The sequence below is a fragment of the Nematolebias whitei genome, chromosome 17 (genome assembly GCF_014905685.2).
Source record: "Nematolebias whitei isolate Nwh7 chromosome 17, NemWhi1, whole genome shotgun sequence".
Lineage (NCBI taxonomy): Eukaryota > Metazoa > Chordata > Actinopteri > Cyprinodontiformes > Rivulidae > Nematolebias > Nematolebias whitei.
In genome coordinates, this window is record NC_056514.1 from 8492789 (window position 1) to 8515381 (window position 22593).

General features: G+C 43.6%; 1 protein-coding gene across 1 annotated transcript in view; it reads left to right on the forward strand.

The window, feature by feature from the left end:
- ryr2a (ryanodine receptor 2a (cardiac)) overlaps nucleotides 1-22593 on the forward strand; it is a 554599-nt gene that overhangs the window by 269019 nt on the left and 262987 nt on the right. The window contains 5 exon segments of the mRNA XM_037691577.1: nucleotides 7019-7156; nucleotides 7241-7318; nucleotides 7441-7516; nucleotides 7840-7963; nucleotides 18770-18885. Coding sequence (XP_037547505.1) covers nucleotides 7019-7156; nucleotides 7241-7318; nucleotides 7441-7516; nucleotides 7840-7963; nucleotides 18770-18885 — 532 coding nt within the window.

Genomic DNA, 22593 nt, shown 5'->3' on the forward strand with positions numbered 1-22593 from the left:
TCTGTGACCTCCTTCCTCCAAAGGAAAGGCAGAGGAGAGCAGCCTTGTTTAAGGCTAACGTCGAGGACTGCCAGTCCATGGCGGGAGACTGTTTGCTGGACGATGCCATCGACTTCTTCGACGCCGGCTCTCGGAGCGAATCGGATGGTTCATCTGGGACAGGCGACGTCAGCAGCAGCCCCGATGCTTGCTCCCTCCCGGAGAGCGTAGTGTTGGAACGAGGGGGACAGAGCGGATGCTCACCCCCTCCGGGCTTTCCCGCCTCAACGGCCATATCGCACCCTGCCGTCAGTGCCCTCCTCTCGGAGCTGCCCGGCATTATCTGGGAAGCTGCTGACACGAAGGGACTTTCAGTCCCTCTTCTCCCCCTGCCCATATCGGATGATCTAGCGGGAAGGTTTGGCTCCATCCCAGCTTGCCGTCCTGATCCCATCTGGCCCCGTTTTCCAGCAGTGGCGTCCTACTGGAACGAGGCTGCGGCTGGTCCAGGTAAATTAAGAGCGCCCGCCTTCACTTTCGCTCCCATCACCAGAGTGGAGGGGTTCACTGAGCGGAACTTTCCCTCGGTACCCCCACTGGAGCCGAGCCTGGTGGAAGCTTTCGGAGCGAAGCTGTCCAGGTTGGAGAAGTGTCCTGTCCCTCCTGGGAAGCATGACCAGACGGTGACTACGCTCTCCAATCGAGCTCACCAGTGTGTGTTCCAGGCGGCCGCAGCAAACAACAACGTGGCATTGTTGGCGTACAGCGTTTCGAAGAGGCTGGAGACTGCAGATTTGCCTGAGGAGACTAAGAGCTCCCTTGACAAGGCGTCTGACGTCATCCTCAACATGTGTGCCTCTTCTGCTGTCTGCCTGTCCCGAATTGCAGCGTGGATGACGATGATTCAGAGGTCCACCTGGCTCCATCACTCCCCCTCTATGCCGGAGAAACTGCACAAAGACCTGATGGAGGGCCCCATCACAACAGACGTGCTATTTGGGAGCAGTTTCAAGGCCATGCTGGAAAACTCAAAAAAGTCGGAGGAGGTGTCAGAGACTGTGTGCAATCTCATCAAGCCGCGCTCCTCATCCCACCCCCTGGCCCGCTGGAAAGATTGTCGTGAGCAGAGACAACAACAACGATGTTCCACAGCCGCAGCAGCGTCTTCTTGCTCTGCACCACCAGCCCCGCCTGTCAGAGACCAGCCCTCCTCATCCCGGCAACCGGCAGTTCAGCGTTTACCCAGAGATTGCCAACAGGCGGCGCCCTGGGCCAACAAACTGCAGAGCTCACGGGGGAAAAGATAAAAAAAAAAATGACGGTCTGCGGAGGATGTGTGTAAAAATGACACGAGTTCTGAAATAAAACATGAACATCATTCAATGATTAAAGTGTCTGATTTTAGTCAGTCTGTCAGCTCGAATGACCTCACAGCGGCTCCGTACACATCCTCCACACAAAACGAGCCGGTGTCCTTAAAAAGGTTTTTCAGAATCACCATTGCTCCAAAATAAAGACGAGACACTCGCTTGACACAACAGTCGAAAGCGAATGTGGTCCGCAGAACGAGTTCAGTGGAATAACTCGTTTTTAGCCCGAGCTGCACACTTCTCACCGAAGCGGTGTCAAACACGCACTCCTGCAACGCCAGCAGCCTTCATTCAAACAGCGCTGCATTGATGAAGGTGCTCATACCACTTCCCAGCGCTCACTGGCTCGCATCAGCATAAATGTGAGACCGCAGAACGAGTCCAGTAAGAAACCTCGCTCTCAGCAGGAGCGGCATGCGCCTCACCGAAGCAAACGCGTGCTTCCGTGCTGCCTGCAGCCTTCACTCAAACAGCACGGTATTGATGAAGACGCTCACACCGCTTCTTAGCGCTCGCCCGCTCGCGTCAGCATAAATGTGAGACCGTAGAACGAGCCCAGTGAAGATCCTTGCTATCAGCAGGAGCGGCATGCGTCTCACCGCAGTGGTGTCAAACGTGCGTTCCCGCGGCACCAACAGTTTTCACACGCCGATCCACATAGACATGAATGTGAACCCGCAGCCTGAGCGCAGCACAGACGTGCGCTTAGAGCCCTTTCGAGGAAGCCTCGCCTTGGGTCACGCGGAACACACTTCTGTAGCGCATGACGGCGGTCGAGGCTGTAGACTGGCTGACGTCCGTAAAAAACATGACACACCACCTAAACACGCGCCCACTCCATGAACGTTACGCGGAGTGTCTGCGAACATGCTCGCCAGACAGACGGATGGCCAAGCTGATAAGCAGGGGTTACACGCTACAATTTGCAGCCCGACCCCCTCCGTTCGGAGGAGTTTTAGAGATGGTCCTGTCATCACCAGACTAGGTCTCATCCCTAACTGCAGAAGTCCAGGAACTTCTGATAAAAGAGGTAATTTCCAGTGTTCCTGACGGAGAGAAAAACAGGTTTTTACTCACGTTACTTCCTGGTTCCAAAACGGACCGGAGGAACGAGACCGATTTTGGACCTGTCAGTTTTCAACAATGCGATCGTGGACAGACCGTTTCACATGTTGACAACCAGACAACTGTTGGACAACATCCAGAGAAACGACTGGTTTATTTCCATCGATCTGAAAGACGCCTACTTCCACATACCGATCATCCCAAAACACAGAAAATTTCTGTGCTTCTCCTTTCAAGGGACGCAGTACCAGTACAACAGGCTGCCATTCGGTTATTCCCTCATGCCTTGTACGTTTTCAAAGTGTGTGAAGACGGCCCTGCAACCGTTACACAGAGCAGAGATGAGAGTTTTGTTTTACCTAGACGATCTGTTGCTGCTGTCACGCTCCAGACGGGAAGCAGCGGCGCAGGCTCAGGTGTTGATATCACACCTGCTAAATCTGGGCTTCGCCATAAATTGGAAAAAATCTCGATTCTCCCGGCCCAGACGATTGTTTATCTAGGAGTGGAGCTGAACTCGACCACCATGAAGGTTCGTTTATCACAGACGAGAATCAACACTCTGAGTCCAGCTCTGCCACATAAGACCAGGCAGAGTAGTAACAGCTATTTCTGTCAGGAAGCTGTTAGGAATGATGTCGTCAGCTCACACAGTGGTCCCACTGGGTTTACTACACATGCGACGCCTCCAGAGATGGTTTGCTTGTCTGCGCGTGGATCCGGTAAAGCAAAAGAGATGGATGATCACTGTTCCTCCCTCAGTGAGAACAGACCTCCGACACTGGGAAAACTCCCTGGTTCTGTCGGAGGGAGTCCCCGTCAGCAGACCTACGTCACACGTGTCAGTCTTCACAGATGCATCGTTGTCAGGTTGGGGGGGACATGCCTATCTCGAGCTGTAGGGGCGCTGTGGCCTTCTCACACAACAGCTCATATAAACATTCTGGAATGTTGCACGGTTCTGAATGTGATTCAACACTTTGCTCCTATGCTGCAGAATCAACACGTTTTGATTCACACAGACAACAAGGTGACTGCTGCATACATAAACCAGCAGGGGCACTCATCCCAAATGTTACACATTGCGAGAAAACTACTATGTTGGGCACACCAAAATCTGCTATCCATCAGAGCAGTGTACATCCCCGGTGTTCTGAACAAAGGGGCAGATGTGATGTCCAGGGGCGGTCCACGTCACGGGGACTGGACCATCCACCCCGATCTGATGGCCCAGACGTGGCAGAAATTTGGCAAAGCGGCTGTGGACCTGTTTGCGACACGAGAGAACGCTCAGTGTCAATTATGGTTTTCACTGAGTCCGCGAGACGAACCACCGATAGGGGTGGACGTGTTTGCTCACAGCCCATGGCCCAAAACGTTTCTTTACACATTCTCCCCACCTCCTCTGATATTACGGTTTCTGAACCGAGTTCAGGAGGAGGGATTGAAAGCTCTCCTGGTGGCTCCTGAGCGCGTGAACGCACCATGATTCCCAGTTCTACGACGCCTGTTATCGGGGCACCCGTGGAAACTGCCGTGGAGGGAGGACGCTCTCCTCCAAGTGGGAGGAGCGATCAGGAGTTACCCAGAAATAGGCCAGCACCTGTGGGTCTGGCCGCTGAGCAGATCCGCTTAGAGAGGATGGGTCTGCCGCAAGATGTAGTGCGCACAATCCAGGATTCACGTGTTGCATCCACCACATCAAAGTGGACAGCTTTTCACCGCTGGTGTACAGAGAAAGGTGTAGAGGCCACCCCATGTCCACTAGGTGATGTGCTGTCTTTTCTGCAGCAGCTGATGGACAGAAATTTGGTGTTCAGCACGATTAAAAAGTATGGTGCAGCCATATCTTCTTGTCACGAAGGTTTCGGGGACAGAACAGCTTTTAATCATCCGCTAATTATGTGTTTTTTAAAAGGTGTCCTGAGACGCAGGCCTGTTTCACGCCCATTTGCTCCACAGTGAGATTTAACGCTGGTCCTGCAAGCCCTGATCAAAGCTCCATTTTAGCCTCTGAATCAGGTTCCGATTAAATTCTTGTTTCTTAAAACAGCCTTGCTACTGGCTTTCACATCCGCTAAGAGGGTGAGTGATTTATCTGCCCTCTCTGTCGCTCCGTCATGACTCAGAATTCAGGCTGACGGCAGCTCACCTGATCTAAGACCGAATCCAGCCTTTATGCCTAAAAACGTCATGAGCTCTTTTAAATCAAGAGTGATATCGCTGGAGGTTTTTTTCCCTCCCCCCCACAAATCAGAAGAAGCATCTTTCCATCTTCTCTGTCCTATGTGGGCGTTGACTTGTTACATAGCGCACACAGCTGCAATGCGTCAAACTCAGCAATTGTTTGTGCATTATAGAGATGCATCCACAGGTTGCCCATTATCCACCCAGCGCCTGTCACACTGGCTGTGTGAGGCCATTTCTGAAGTCTACAGAGCATCAGATTTAGAGCCTCCTGTCAACCTCAGGGCGCACTCGACCAGAGGTATCGCATCTTCGACTGCTTTACATAATGGTATGACAATGCAGGATATTTGCACTGTGGCCACGTGGTCAACACCCTGCTTATTTATTCGCTTCTATTTACGTGATGTGACGGCACGTTCCATGACACATTCTGTCCTTAGTGTTTTAACAGAATGAATATTGTTGTTTCATGGAACCCCGTTTAACTCACATCTGACTGCATGCATTACAGTGTGAGATGTTGTTATCAGTCACAAGTTGTGACTGTTATTTTGGTTCTATTGTCACTAATCAGTTCATGACTATTGTTACCAATCAGTTAATTTGATTAATAATTAGTTCACTTGTTATTATTAATCTGTTCTTACTGTTCAGCTGTGAATCGGTTGGTTCATGGCCCTTTTTTCAGCATCTTCCTTTCCCCGTTTAAATTTTCTGGGCCGTTCATGCACTCATAACGCATAACTACACAGCATACGTCTGTGCATGGTATGCATAATTACGCATCGCGTGATTACGCACATGGAGAGCTGAGAGACCAGACATTTTTTGGGCAAGCTGGCGCTTCGTATGGTGTTCAAATGGACCCAGTGAAGCGAGGACTACATCTGCTTCGCCCTTAACCCACAAGCGACAGCTCTTAAAGGGTGAAGCCTATACGAAATAGAACGTTGGTTACGTACTGTAACCCCCGATTCTATGAGTATAGGCGTAGCCCTTTAAGCGTCGGGCTTCACTGGCTCCTAAATGGCTGAAGAAAAAGCTATTTGGGAGCCGATTACCCGCTCTTAACATAATTTATACGGACCAGGTGGGGCCCACACAGCAGGTGGGCGTGGACTAAACGTTTCAGTGCGATGCTTTGCATGATGGGATAAAAACCCACTAAGGACTAAAGGGCTACGCCTATACTCATAGAATCTGGGGTTACAGTACGTAACCAACGTTTTGCATGATCACACACACACACACACACACATACACATAAAAACACACACAGGTTTGTTTTGCCATCTTTACGGGGCCTTTGCATTGACTTCCATTCATTTATATAGCCGAACCCTGACCTTTACCCTAAACCTAACACTTCCTCAATTCACACCTTAGTCCTATAAACCTACCCCTAACCCACCAACGGGACTTCTTCTTATGGGGCCTGGACTTTGGCCCCATACTTTCATTCTGAGGTATTGCTTTTGAAAATTTTAATTCCTCTTCTTTCTGGATGTAAACCTCTTTTTTTCAAATGATTGTTTCTTCTGTTATCAGACGCTGTGCAGCTGGAAGGATTTTTACTGAAACCTTTTTACTTTTGGGCATTTGCTAGGATGCGTAACCATGGCAAAAAGTTGTTTTTTAACTACCAGGAGCAGCTGATTAACATCTCAAAAGCTCAACTACCTCAGCTACAGCCACAAATCCCAAATGAGTTGAAAAGGAGGCGCTGTGGATGAATTCCCATCAACCTGGCAGTGGTGATCGAATACCTGACCATTGAGCTCATGGAGCTGTTGGGAAACTCGGCTCGTGACAACGGGAGTACCGCGATAGCACCGCGGTACCCTCAGCTGTATGTCCGTGGCAACGAGGAGCTTTTCGGCAGTCCTGCTGCCTAGGAGGACAGAGAGGCCCTCTGGATCTGACAGCAAGCTGGATCAGGGTGGATGGATCGGTATCTGTGGCCAGATTCTTCAAATTCGCTGCAGGAGATCCTTCCTGCCCACAACTATCAGCATCTAACAACTCGAATGAAACCAAGATGATGAGCTACAACACGCTTAATTACCCTCTGGGATTAATAAAGTATTTTTGAGTTGAATTGAATAAGGAGCAGTTGGTCCTCACAATGTAGTATAAGTTGGAAAAATGGGTCTTACAAAATAGTATAAACAAGGATGCACACACACATACACACAAATTCACAAATAGCTTCTGGGACCTTAGGGTATCAAATGGTTTTTATAACTTATTTCTTAACATGTTACAAATTTGTGGTCTACATGGTGGACTGGGTGCTTGGGATACCGTTAGGTACGGTCGACATGCATCAAGTAGCTTGGACACCAATGATTGCTTACATTTCTAGTTTTAAAATCCTTTCAGCCAGGGTTTGAAGTTGGTTTGTAATGTTGCAGGATAAAGAGGTGTACTGCTGGCCAGTCCAAGAGTCTTTGAAGACCATGTTGTCCTGGGGCTGGAGCATCGACAGGATCAGAGAAGGAGGCCCTGCCAGTCTCCACAACAAATCCAGACGAATGTCACAGGCCAGCCAGGTAAATCCAAGAAGATTTTTAAAGGTTTTGTATCCAGACAAAATGTTTTGTGCAAATTGACTGAATACATTTCATCTCTCTCAGTTATCTTTTGAAGGAGATCCAGCTTTTAGTCCAAGACCTGTTGACATGAGTAATGTTACACTGTCCAGAGACATGCAGGTAAATGTAGATTAAATGTAGAAATATGCTGATAAAAGTTGATGTCAATCTAATAAAAGAATGTAGAAGCAGCCTGCACAGTTATACAACAGCCACCTTCATAATAATTGTTGTTTTTGTAGTCTCTGGCAGAGCTGCTTGCAGAAAATTATCATAATATTTGGGCCAGGAAAAAGAAAATGGAGCTGGAAGCCAAAGGTACATCTTTCTAAGCTTTCTAACGAGCCAGTCCTCTTTCAGATGTTCATGTTAAGGTTTCTTTAACGAACAAAAAAAACGTGGTTTCCACATTTTTTATCTCCTATAATTAAAAAAAATCTATTAGAAACTTAAAAAAGAATCAGAACCAACATTTAACTTAACATTACCTTGTGATGAAAAATTATTTATAATATAAATTCAAGTTAAATCTTTGGAGGTTCTTCTACTGCTAACAGTGATTTACTGACAACTTGTTATTTCAAAGGTTTGTTCTTGCATTACCTTTTTGATGTTTCTTTCCACTGCGATGTTGTGTTCAGGTGGAGGAAGTCACCCTCTGCTGGTTCCTTATGATACTCTGACCGCTAAAGAGAAATCCAAGGATAGAGAGAAAGCACAAGACATTCTTAAATTTCTTCAGATTAATGGCTACACTGTGTCCAGGTAGAAATATCACTTCATCTTCCTTTAAAAGCACTAAAACTAACATGGTAGATTACTTGATTTCAAATATCCTTGAAGTACTTTCATACAATCACTGTATGCATTACTGACAAAGGTTTAAAATAGCAACTTACATTTACTCAAGTTACTGTAAATGAGTATTTATTTCATGTACTTTGTACTTATTAAGTACTTAATTATTAATATTTAAATTTATACTTTTACCTTTTTATGTTTCCTCAGTATTGTGCACATTTGCATCTGAAATTCACCATAAATTCCATCTGTTAGCAAACAAGCATCTCCCATCACTGAGGGATTTGAATAGTTGATGTTTTGTAGTTTTGTATGTAATACAAAAAAGGTTAAATCAGGTCATCTGGACAAGTTTCTTTTTGGGAGAAACGTTTCGTCTTTCATCTGCAAGACCATCAGTCTGCGGCCTGCCAACCCAGATCTGTACTTATATAGCGCCTTTCTATCTTATGAAGACATTCAAAGCACTTTACACTACAGTCTGTGTCCTCATTTACCCATTCACACAGCACTCTACTAGATCTCTACAATTCTAATTGAACAAATCATTCTAAAGAGACTAATGAGAGCTTTAGATCACATCTCACTCTTTCCTATCTCCAACTATCTCCGTGTTCTCTCTAACTGCATCCATCTCTTCTTTGTCTTTTTCCTGGTAGCTGCATTTCTAACATCCTTCTATTCATATACCCACTGTCCCTCCTCTGGAAATGTCCAAACTATCTCAGTCTGGTCTCTCTAACTTTATCTCCCAGTTGTTCAACATGTGCTGTACCTCTGATTATCACATTCCTAATCTTATCCATCCTTGTCACTCCTAAGGAGAACCTGAACATCTTCATTTCTGCCACTTCCAGTTCTTTCTTCTGTCTTTTTGACCATGTTTCTGTCTCCAGACCATACAATATAGCTGGTCTCACAATTGTCTTGTAAACTTTTTCTTTGAACTTTGCTGACACCCTTTTGTCGCAAATCATTCCTGAAAATTTTCTGTTAAATTAAATTAAATTAAATTAAATTCAGTTTATTTATATAGTGACATGTCACAACAGAAGGCATCTCAGGGCACTGAACAGAAACTTTCATATATAAAATAATAATTTAACATTATTTATCTGAGGAGCAGACTGCTTTGAGTTTAACTCTCATCTTGAAGGCAACAGTGGAAAGGAAAAACTCCCTCATGAGGAAGAAACCTCCAGCAGAAAAAGGCTTAGGACAAGCATTCATCTGCTTCAACCGGCTGGGTTTGAGAGGAACAGGAAGGAGGAACAGATACACAATGGCAGGTCGAGAATCAGAAAGAAAAGCTTTGCAGGGAGTGGTAAAGGCTGCACATAAGTCTGTTAGAGTCAGTCTCCCCACCATCACAGACATTTATACATCCAGATGCAGGAACAGGGCCACCTGCATCATGAAGGACCCCACTCACCCAGCACACACACTTTTTGCCCTACTCCCCTCAGGCAGAACGCTGAGAAGCAATAAGTGTAGTGCTGTTAGACTAATCAATCCCTAACCAGGATTATCACTGTGAAAAAAAAAGAAAAATATCACTGTAATGCCACTTTGATTGTTGATATGTCCTGCTGATTATCCATGCTGCTGATTATTTCATGCCACTGTGTTCATTCATATCCATCTGCGCACTCAGACTCATGTTTGGGCTGCTGTTGTTCAGCATATTGTTTACATTATTAGTGTTTAGCATGTCTTTTTTTTCTTCTGATCTTTTAGCGTACCGTTAGGCTTATATACTTATATACTGTTTCTTTTTACACGTTATATTTTTGTTATTGTTGGATGTAACTGGGACCATGTGTACACAATGTCGTTCCATCTCATGTACCACATGTGGTGGAATGACAATAAATCTACTTGAACTTGATTTGCATGTTAAGATAGAAATAGTATCAAATGAAAACTATTCAATTTTAGCAATTCATTTAAGGAAATGAGGTCAAGTTGTCTTCTAGTAGTTTAAGCTAATAACAGCATAACAAGCCAACCCTAACTATAGGATTTATCAAAAATGAAAGTCTTAAGTCCAGTCTTAAAACTGGATAATGTGTCAGCCTCACAGACCGAAACTGGAAGTTGGTTCCATAAGAGAGGAGCCTCATGTGTACCTGAAAGACAAAAACACATGTTAAGAATAGAAAAAGTAATTAAAGCTGCAAGCAGCATTGAAGGCCCTCGCAGCAAAGCACCGCTCCAGCCTTACGGTGACCGCGGGAGCTCGAGCGACTCCGCCCATTCACCATCACGAATACTCTGGTGCCGGTCCCATGCCCGTTCACCAGGGTGCGCATTCACCGAACCTTCGACTTCACCCGCGACCGCGGGAGCTCCAGCAACGCCTCCCAGTCGCCGTCGCGAACGCTCTCATGCCATTCCCGCACGCGTCCACCAGCGTGCGCATATGCCGAAACTTTACAATCATCTCCCGCCCATATCACTATGAGTCTGGCTTCAAGCCTTACAAGTTTGGCTAAAATCTGACCTTCCAGACTTGAGTTATTGTCACTTCCTGTTTTGTCACGAATGTAAAGGACTTCTTTTAGGCTTTTCAACATGTGGTAATCAACAGTTAGCAAATACGGTTTCAGTCTTAAATCTTACACAGTGCCAAGCTGGAAGAGTCATCCAATAATCATCAGTTTTTTCTCTGAGTGGGCTGGGCTTAAGATAAGTCATGAATCAACAATACCAGTGTGTCTATGCACAAAAAAATGTGGTTCAGATCGGATGATGTATCACTGAGATATAACTGTTGGAATAATCTAGGGGGCGCACTTGAGTCAAATGTTAAAGAACAATACCAACGCGTCTACAAGTGATAAGTGATAAGTGATCACTGATCACGCACAAAAAATCTGGTACATATTGGATGACATTTCACTGAGATATAACTGTTTGAATAATCTAGGTGGCACACTGGAGTCAAAAGTTAAACAACCACACCAATGTGTCTAGAAGTGTTCACTAATGATGCACCAAAAATCTGGTCCAGATCAGATGATGTATCAATGAGATATAACAGTTTGAATAATGTAGGGGGTGCACTTGAGTCAAAAGTAAAACAGCAATACCAATGTGTGTATAAGTGCTCACTAATGATGCACCCAAGATCTGGTCCAGATCGGATGATGCATTACTGAGATATAACTGTTGGAATAATCTAGGGGGTGCACTTGAGTCAAATGTTAAAGAACAATACCAATGTGTCTGTAAGTGATCACTGATCACTCACAAAAAAATCTGGTACATATTGGATGATATTTCACTGAGATATAACAGTTTGAATAATGTAAGGGGCACACTTACCATACCTTACCATACCATTTTATTTATAGAGCACTTAAAACAGCGACAAGGCCAACCAAAGTGCTGTACAGACGGAACAACAGGTAACACACAAAGCAATATACAAAATTAAGTAAATCAGAATATAGACATAAAAATGATGCAGATAATGACGACTAACCAGTGTGGAGCATACAGGTTCAAAACACAGATCATCTGGTGTTGAATGCTACTGAATAGTAGTAGGTTTTTAAACAGGGCTTGAAAACCGAGAGGGAGGGGGCCTGTCTGACAAGCAGAGGTAACTCGTTCCAAAGTATTGGTCCTGCTACAGAGAAGGCCCTGTCACCTCTACGCTTAAGACGAGTTCCTGGAACTGTGAGAAGCAACTGGTCCGCTGACCAGGGGGCGTGGTGGGACATACGGCTGTAGCAGATCAGAGAGATAGGGGGTGGCGACACTGTTCAGCGATTTGTAGACATACAGTAGTATTTTGAACTGGATTCGAAGGTGAACGTGTAGCCAGTGCAGTGAGGCCAAAACTGGTGTAATGTGCTCTCTTTTGCTTGTACTGGTTAAAAATTGGGCTGCTGCATTCTGGACCAGTTGTAGTCGTGCAATGGAGGTTTGACTGATAACAAACAAGAGCGAATTGCTGTAATCAAGCCTAGATTCAGTGAATGCATGTATTAAATGGTAAATGGTAAATGGACTGTACTTATATAGCGCCTTTCTATCTTATTTCAAGATACTCAAAGCGCTTTACACTACAATCTGTGTCCTCAATTACCCATTCATACAGCAGTCTACTAGATCTCTACAAAGCTAATTGAACAAATCATTCTAAAGAGACTAATCAGAGCTTTTAGATCACATTCATACACTGATGGGACACACATCAGAGGCTATGAGGGGTTCAGTGTCTAGCCCAGGGACACTTTAACATGTGACTGCTGGTGGATTCGAACCCCCAACTCTCGCATTGGAGGACGACTGCTCTAACCACTCAGCCACATCCACTCCATTACTGTCTCCAGGTTATTTTTGAACAATATGGGCTTCAGTTTAGACAGCCGCCTCAGTTGGAAGAAACATGATTCAACAATCATGTTTACATGATTTTTACGTTTCAGGGAAGGGTCCATTATCACGCCCAGATTAGTGACTCTTTGTTTTTCTGACAGGTTTAGAGCGGACAGGTCGATGCAGTGGTTTGTGTTTGTGTCGTTGGGAGGAAATAACATGACTTCAGACTTCTTTTCATTGAAACTTAAGAAATTTAAAGCCATCCAGTCCCTGATGTCAGCCAGGCAGTCGAGCAGAGGTTGAATAGAGCATGTACCATTGTGTCTTAGGGGGAAGTAAATTTGACAGTCATCATCGTATAAATGAAAGGGTATGTTGTGTTTCCGGAAAAGAGCACAAAGTGGCAGCAGGTATAAAGAGAATAGGAGGGGACCCAGGATGGACCCCTGCGGAACCCCCTATTTAAGCTCTGTCGCTGTAGAACTAAAATCCTTGATGGAGGCACAAAAGGATCTGTCAGTGAGATAAGATCTGAACCAATTGAGGGCTGATCCTGTGATGCCCACCCACTGCTCCAACCTAGCAATGAGGATCTCATGGTCGATGGTGTCAAAGGCGGCTGTGAGGTCCAATAGGACTAGCAGCACAGAATCACCAGTATCTGTGGATATGAAGATGACATTAAAAACCTTCAGTAGGGCAGTTTCAGTGCTGTGGAGAGGTTTAAAGCCAGATTGGAATAGCTCTAAGACGGCGTGATCCTCCAGGAAGCACTTCAACTGGGACTCAACTATTTTCACCAGTAGTTTAGAAACAAATGGGAGTTTAGAGACAGGTCAGAAGTTGGACACGACTGAGGATTCAAGGTTTTTTTTTTTTTTAGGTGAGGCTGGACATCAGCATGTTTAAAGGATTTTGGCACTACGTCAGTGGAAAAACTACTGTTTACTATATCAAGAATGGACGGACCTAGAGTAGGAAAAACCTCCTTTAGTAGTCGAGGGGGGACCACATCAAAGGGGGAACCAGATGGTTTCAAGCTGCACATGACCTGCTTTAGAGACAATAGAGTGATGTGTTCAAAACGGTCAAAAGGAGCTACAAATTGAGGTGGGATGGATGGGTCATGAGTTGGAAGGGAAATTAGAGCCCGGGTGGTCGCAATTTTTTCCAAAAAGAAATGTAGGAAGTTGTCGCACAGCTCAGTCGAGGCTTCCAGAGGTTATGGTTCAGTGAGGTGGAGAACAGAGTTTAGGGTAGAGAAGAGGACACGTGGATTGTGAGAGTTTGAGGTTATGATATCAGAGAAGTATTTGGATTTAGCAGCTTTCACTGCTTTCTGATAACAGCGCCATTTCTCTTTAAGTATTTGAAAAGAGACCTGCAGCCTGTCTTTCACTTGAGTCAAAAGTAAAACAACAATACCAATTTGTGCATAATTGCTCACTAATGACACACCAAAAATCTGGTCCAGATCGTATGATGTATTACTGAGAGATAACTCTTGGAATAATGTAGGCGGCGCACTTGAGTCAAAAGTAAAACAACAATACCAATGTGTGTATAAGTGCTCACTAACGACGCACCAAAAATTTGGTCCAGATCATATGATGTATTACTGAGCTATAACTTTTGGAATAATCTAGGGGGCGCACTAGAGTTATATGTTAAACCAACACATCAATGTGTCTAAAAGTGCTCACTTATGACGCACAATAAATCTGGTGCAGATTGGATGAATTATCACTGAGCCATAACTGTAAGAATAATGTAGGTGGCGCTATGGAGGATATTGGCCACTTAGCATGGATAACTTTTCAAGGGTTGGATAATGATCGATCGTAGTGATTTTGGTGCACCTCGGTTGAAATCTGTGCAATTTAGAGTCAAACGTATTGCAATGGCGTCACTTCTTAATTCGCCATGCTGCCACGCCCACATCCTCCAACAAAAATGGTTTGCACTTTAAATCAAGTCAGACCATCTTATCTGTATTGTAACACAGGATCATCCTGATTAGGTCAAGGGTGTCAAAGAGGGAGCATTCCAAGTAAAAAAACAGACTTCCTGTTCTGAGGGGGCGGGGCTTTCATGATGTCAAAATATGACCACAGTGGATCGTCGGGTATCTAACAGGGATGAGTCATGCCTTGTTTGTTGTTGTTTGTTCCATGTTTGTTGAATTTCGGTCTTTCAATGTGAAAGTTATAGCATTTGTAAATTTATGGCGTGAAGCGCAATTTTGAGGCCTGGCCACTCCCCTTTAACATATATGAAAATGCAAGCTTTAGATAACTTTTACTCTCCAATGTCTTAAAGGCATATCAACCAAGTTTGAAGGCAATCACTCAAAATTCCTAGGAGTTTGTTAAAATTTGCCATTAGAAACGCCCAAAAATGACCCTTTGACCCAAAATGGCCGACTTCCTGTTGAGTTTGGACCAGGGCTCCAAGAGATATTTTCATAGGTCCTTAGAAGATACAGATGTTTGCCAAGTTTCAGAATTTTCGGTCAAAAAAATGGCTTGGGGCTGAGGTTTTTAAATATTCTAGGGGGTGCTGTGGAGGTTATTGGCCACTTATCATGGCTTCCTGTTCAAGGGGTGGATAATGATCGATCATACTGATTTTGGTGAACCTCGGTTCAAATCTGTGGAATTTAGAGCCAAACGTATGGCGACGGAGTTACGTCTTACTTTGCCACGTCGCGATACCCACATGCTCCACCCCAAACTGTCAGTGTTGGAAAGCAAGTTACACCATCATGTCTTCGGTCACTGGACACACTATCAGGCTGATCAGGTGACAGGGGTCAGATAGAGACCGTTCAACGTAAAACTTTACACTTCCTGTTGTCAGGGGGCATGACATAAGTAATGTCATGATTTGACCATTCAGTCTTGCAGGGACTGGATGTGGATCAATCACTGAAGGTTTGATGTCTGAGACAGTTTTTTTGTATGAGCTATTAGCTTTTCGTTTTTCATGGCGAAATGTCCAACTTTGAGGTCTGGCCCCTCCCCTTCAGCATGCTCCAAAATGAACCGTTTAGATAACTTTGCGTCCCCCTTGCCTTTTGACCAAAATGGCCAAGTTTGAAACTGACTGAGTGAAATCCCTAGGAGGAGTTCGTTCAAATGTGGAGGCTGTAAATCACCAAAAAGGTGTGAAAATTGGGACAACATTCCCAAATGTCCGCCTTCCTGTTTATCGTACAACGTTGGTGCCAGAGGGTTTTCTGTGCATCTTTGGGAATTGGACAAGCGTACCAAATTTCATGTTTCTACGAGAAACTTAGGTTAATGCGGAGGGTATTTTGAAAATGTCCAGGTGGCACTCTTGAGCCGTTTCTGTTGCGATTTTTGCCACGCCCTTAAAATATGTAATTATTCACCAGTCCTGATGCGTCCGCCAAATCTGGTGACGTTTGGGATATGTTATGGCCCCCAAAAGGCCATTTCATTTGGCGGAAAAAATTGCAGCTCGGGCCTGAACAGAGCGATTACAATAGGCCTTCGCAATGCTTAGCTGCTCGGGCCTAATTACAAATACAAAACAGGTGGAGCAGAGTAAGTAAAGACAGTAGCAGAGTGAAACAAATGTGGTCAGTTTGTCCTCCAGCAGTCTAAGCCTATAGCAGCATAACTAAGGGACAGCTCTGGAAACCCAATCTGACCTTAACTATAGGATTTATCAGAATTTAAAGTCTTAATCCCAGTCTTAAAACTGGATCATGTGTCAGCCTCACAGACCGAAACTGGAAGTTGGTTCCACAAGAGAGGAGCCTGATAATAGAAAGATCTGCCTCCCATTCTGATTTTGGAAGCTCTAGGGACCACAAGTAAGTCTGCAGTCTGCGAGCGAAGTGCTCTGTTAAGAAAATATGGAACAATAAGATCTGTAATATAAGATGGAGCCAGGTTGTTGAGGGCTATGTAGGTTAGAAGTAGGATTTTGAATTTTATTCTGGATTTGACAGGGAGCCAATGCAGAGAAACTAAAACTGGAGAGATATGATCTCTCCTACTAACTCCGGTTAAGACTCTGGCAGCAGCATTTTGGATCAACTGAAGACGTTTTAAAGAAGTATTTGGACACCCAGATAATAAACCATTGCAATAGTTGAGTCTAGACGTGACAAATGCATGGACTAGTTTTTCTGCATCATTTTTAGATAAGATGTTTCTAACTTTAGTGATTTTACGCAGGTGGAAGAAGGTGGTTCTAGTAACGTTTTTAATGTGGGGGATAAAAGACATGTCCTGATCAAAAATAACACCAAGATTTTTAACATTAGAGCTGGAGGCCAGGCAAGTTAATATGAGGAAACCACCAACATCCAGAGATGAAGCTGTTCTGTACAGAGGAATGGATAAAATTCCTCCAAGCCGGTGAGCAGGACTGATCAACAGTTACCAGAAATGTTTAGTTGCAGTTATTGCTGCATGGGGTGTGTGTGTGTGTGTCACACCAAGTACTGAAAGCAAAGGTTCACATACTTTTACCACTCACAAATATGAAATATTGGTCATTGTCCTCAATAGACCTCTCTTGTAAATGAGTCCTCGTGGCTCAATGGGACTAACCTGTTTAAAGAAAGGTTGAATGAATAAAAAAATAAATAAATGAACAAGTATAATATTTTCGTCTCATTTGTTTAACTGGGTTCTCCTTAAATACTTTTATGACTTGTGTGAAAATCTCAAGATGTTTTAAGATTCAAGGATTCAATGTCTTTTATTGTCATTTGCATCACATGTGGTACATGAGGTAGAACGAAATTGTGTACACAGGGTCCCCGTTACATCCAAAAACAGGAAGAATATAAATTGTAAAAGAAGCAGTAATAAAGATCTAAGATGTAAACTAAGAAATGTACTAAACTAAGAATACAATAAAAAGAAACAATACACCAAACAACAGTAGCAGGAACAAGTCTGTGTGAATAGATGAATACGAATGAATACAGCAGCATGAAATAATCAGCAACATGAAATAATCAGCAGCACAGATAATCAGCAGCACATACTGTATAATCAATCAAAGTGGCATTACAGGGATTTTTTTCCCCCACAGATATAATCCTGGTTAAGAATGTATGAGTCTAACAGCTTCTTATGTCATATTTATGCAGAAATATAGAAAATTATAAAGAGTTCACAAAAATTCAAGCACCACTGAGTGTGATGTAACCAAATACTGCACATATCACCTATCACCACTAGACTAGGTTGAGACATTGTTCAAAGGGAACAGTTTGTGGCCCATTTACTTGTTTTGACCAGGTGTCCTCAGGCTGTTTCTGTGAGTAGCAAGTTGGCCATTTGATTGTTATGCATGAAGATTGATTGTTTTTGATGGATGGTCCTTTTTTGTTCTAGAATTGCACCGCTCGGGGTGGTCGCATGTTGGAATAGCTCTGTTACTTTCATTCTGAGTTATTGCTTTTGAAAACTTTAATTCCTCTTTTCTTCTGGATGTAAATCACTTTTTTTGGATGATTATTTACTCTGGTCTCAGATGCTGTGCAGCTGGAAGTTTTTTTTACTGAAAGCTTTTTTACTTTTGGGCTTTTGTTATGATGCGTAACCATGGCAACAAGTTGTTTTTTTAACAACCAGGAGCAGCTGATTAACATCTCAAAAGCTCAAATGCCTCAGCTACAGCCCCAAATACCAAAAGAGTTGAAAAGGAGATGCCGTGGATGAATTCCCGTCAACCTGGTGGAGGTGCTCAAGTATCTGACTGCTGAGAACATGGAGCTGGTGGGAAACTCGGCTCATTACAAAGGGAGGACCGGGATCACACCCCAGCACCTTTAGCTGTCTGTCTGTGGTGACGAGGAGTTTTCAGGCAGTCCTTCTGCCCAGGAGGACCAAGAGGCCCGCCTGATCTGACAGCAAGCTGGATCCAGGTGGACAGATGGATCGGTATCTGGCCAGATTCTTCGGATTCGCTGCAGGAGATCCTTCCTGCCCACAGCTATCAGCATCTATAACAACTCTTGAATGAGACCAGGATGATGAGCTACGACAACACTTAATTTCCTTTTGGGATTAATAAAGTATTTTTGAACAGAATTTTTTACATGTATAAAGACAGTTTCTATGATTTTGATAGCAGGCTGGTTTGAAACAAATCAAAGGGGTGCTATTTATAAGACTGATCCTGTTGGCAAGCCTCAGACTGATGAAGTCCTTCGGATGAAAGATGAAACATTTCTCCCAAAAAGAAACTGTCCAATGACCTGATTTAATCTCTGTTTGTGTTTTGTTTGCCTGGATGGTTGAACTTTCAAACCTTTTTATTTTTATTTTTTGTATTGATGGCTTCTTGACAGATTTGCTTTAGAAATGAGTGAGGTATCCCTTTAAATGTGCTCATGTGAGTCTTCTTAAGATGGAAATGACGTCCCTGTTTTTGACTGTCTTTTTCCAGAGGTGTAAAGTCACAGGAGCTTGACACGCCATCAATTGAGAAGCGTTTCGCCTACACTTTTCTGCAGCAACTCATCACCTTTGTAGACCAGGCTCACCATCACATGAAGGAGTTTGGTGAGCTTCTTTTATGTGGGTTTGAAAAGGAAAGAAAAACAACTCAAATGATAGTTTGAGCTAACTACTACAATTGAGACCTTCTTTAGAATCCCACATTTTGGTGCATAACATGCCTTATTACCCAAATACTAATGTTTTGAGTTGGTGGCTCCTTGGATCAATTCATCGTTTGCATTTGACAGTTGTAACACACAAAGGTAAAATGTTTTTGTTTTAAATGAGATGCAGTCATATAAAATCCGCTCTGTGGCAAATTTTTGTCCTGTATGTATGTTTAGTTTTGAATTAAAACACACAAATTATGTACTAAGATGTGCAGTTTGATCAGATATAGTGTGTTTAAGTTACTTTTGTAGTATTATTTTACACAACAAAAACCACATTAGCTAAATACTGCAAATAAATAAAAGAAGAGCTTGATCATTTTTTGGCAAAGCAGATGAGAAACCCATCCCGGTTTGGAGCTCTAAAGCTCAGATAGTCTTCAGAGTCAAAGTTTAAACAGGACACACAAGGTCAAAGGTAAAACAAGGTCTTTGCTTGTTCAGAATTTAACTTCTGATCCGCTCAAGATCATTTATTTAAACCTCATACACATAGGCAACATCTCTCAATGAAGTGTCGTGCACACTTTTCATCACACCAGCTATAAGATCAAGGTCACAAATCATGGTCAAATGTGATTCAAGGTCATTGCTAGTCAAGGCCGCTGCTTAAGATCATGTTTGTAAGATTGTGCTGTGCAATGCTGATTGAGTTTTGTTGATTGTATTTTGTATTGCATGAGCTGTTTTGTAACTGAGGACTGCCTGAAGGCAGTCACGATTATCCACCTGAAAATGGTCTTACCCTTCTGTCGACTTCAATGCGGCCTGAACCATGGTGTGTACCTCCACAAATGATATATGTAAATAACTGGCTCGGCACTGTGATGTGTGCGATTGCTTTTATTGGCATTTCAAGTTACCATGGTGACATACTGTGTAAACAAAGATGCCATTTTCCTAATTGAAAAAGCCTGATGGAGATCTTAACAGCCTCTAACTGACACAGGGAGATCACATGACATAGAGTGAAGAGGTCTCTGAACAAAACACTGATTAACTTTTGGAGCCATTTTGGTTCAAGATGGCTGCCACAGCTACCTCAGAATTCTCAAAAATGACTGTAACAGTCATTCTTTGAGATATTGAGCTGAAATTTGGTATGGTCATAGCTGAGAGTGAGTTGTTATACATTCCTAATGCAAATTAAAATCCAAAATGTCTGCCTTAGTGCAGCACGGTGACACAACTGGTAGAGCTGCTGCCTCTCAGCGAGCAGGTCCCCGGTTCAAACCCCGGTCCGGGGGCCTTTCTGGGTGGAGTTTGCATGTTCTCTCTGTGCATGTGGGTTTTCTCCAGGTACTCCAGTTTCCTCCCACAGACAAAAAACATGCATGTTAGACTGACTGGTGACTCTAAATTGTCCCTAGGTGTGAGTGAGAGAGTGAATGGTTGTTTGTCTCATTTGTCTTTATGTGTCCCTGTGATGGACTTGCGACCCGTCCAGGGTGTCCCCCGCTCCTCACACAGTGATTGCTGGACATGGGCACCGGCGACCCCCATGACCCAAAATGGAAGAAGCAGGTAAAAGATAATGGATGGAAGAATGGCTGCTTCAGCTAAAAAGGAAAAAAAATGTGATAACGCAGCCATTTAAGATATTGAGCTGAAATTTTGGTGTGGCTGTTTCTGACAGCGATGCTCAATATTTCCGATTTCAAATCTAAAAATCCAACATGGCCACCAAAGATAATTTTAGATAGATATAACTCAGCCATTTTAAGAGCTACTCAGCTAAAAGTTGGTAGCTGAGAACAATCTCTAATAGACCCTAATTGCAAATCAAAAAAATTGAAGATGCCCACCTGAGCTAAAAAGGAAAAATTCTATAAATCAACTGTTTTTAGAAATATTAAGCTAAAATGTGGTGTGGTGGTAGCTCAGAGCAATGCCCAATAAATACTGAATTCAAATTTAAAAAAATCCAAGATGACCACCAAAGCTACATTTAAATTGCTTTATCTGCTATTTTTATACATATAGAGGGAAAATTTGGTGAGGTTATAGCTGAGAACCTTCTCTTTCACATACTGAATCCACATCAAAAATCCAAGATGGACACCATAGTGTCAAAGAAAAGAAATGTTAATAGCACATTGGTATTTTGCCATATTGAACTGAAATTTGGTGTGAGCTGAGAGTGAACCCCAACACATAGTACTGTCAAATCAAAAATTTAAATGGCCACAATGTGACAGTCCCCATCAAAGTTTCTGCAGGAACTTTCTAGTGTTGACTCTGCACAGCACTTTGGTCTGCTGTGGTGTGTAAAGTGCTTTACGAATAAAGTTGGATTGAATTGGATAGAATGGCTTGTCGACAGGCATTTAATGTGTCGTATGTGGTACTCTTGTATTAACTTGCTAGTCAGGGCGTGACAGACACAGGTGTGTGGTTAGTGTGGTGATCGTAGCGAGCCACTGGCCTCAGCTTTAACATTTCTTTTGACTGTGGTTTTCTTTACATTTCTAACTCAGGTCCATCATCAAATGTAGACATTTTTCTGAGATCAGATTCTTACAAAGTTACGTTAAAACTTTGACCAGCAGCTGCATTGGCACCCTCCAAAATCTTTAGTATTTTATATATAATTTGTTTGTTTGTATGTTTATAATAAAAATAAATTAAAAAGGAACTGGAGAGTGTGTTCCAAATATTTTGGGGTCACAATTCTCAGCCTCCCAGGAAACGTTTACTCGCGGGTGTTAGAAGGAAGGCTCCAATTGACTGCTGAACCTCAGATTCAGGAGGAGTGGCATCCATCCTGGTTGTTGAACTTTGGACCAGATCTTCACCCTTGCAGAGGTGCAAGGGGTTCGTGGGTGTTTACCTTTTCCATGTACAAATATTTTGTGGATTTGGAGGAAACTTATGACCTTGTTTCCCAAGGCATTCTGTGGGGGCTGCTGCAGGAGTATGGGATGACTGGGTTGCTTTTAAGAGCCATCTGGTTCCTGTAGAACAAAAGCAGGAGCTGTGTTTGTATTCTTCTTGGCACTAAGTCACACTCGTTCTCTGTGTTGGACTCTACCAAGGCTGTCCCTTGTCTTAGATCTTGTTTGTGGCGTTCATGGAAAAGATCTCAAAGCACAGTCCTGGAGAGGAAGTTGTTTGATTTAAGAACCTCAGGTCTCATCCCTGCTTCATGTGGATGAGGTGGTTTTGCTGGTGTCTTTAGACCAAGACCTTGAACATGTACTGGGGCAATTCACAGCCAAGTGTGAAACTGCTGGGATGAGTCAACTCCAAAGTCCAAGGCCTTGGTTCTTGACTGAAAATGGGTGTAATGCCCTCTCCAGACCAGCTGGGGGGCTGTGGGAGGGGATGCGAGTTCAAGTGTCTGGGCATCTGGCTCCTGAGTGATGGTAGGATGGAGCAGAAGATGGTTCAACAGATCAGGGCCTTGTCCTCAGTTATGAGGGCATTACTTAGCTCAGTTGTGGTGAAGAAAGAGTTGAGTCGAAAAGCAAAGCTCTTGATTCACTGGTCTGTTTATGTTTCAACCCTCACCTACAGTCGTGAGGTTCGAATCATCAGCATAAGTTTGAGATCCCATATACAAGTGGCTGTAATGAGTTTCCTTTGTAAGTCTGACCTGTCA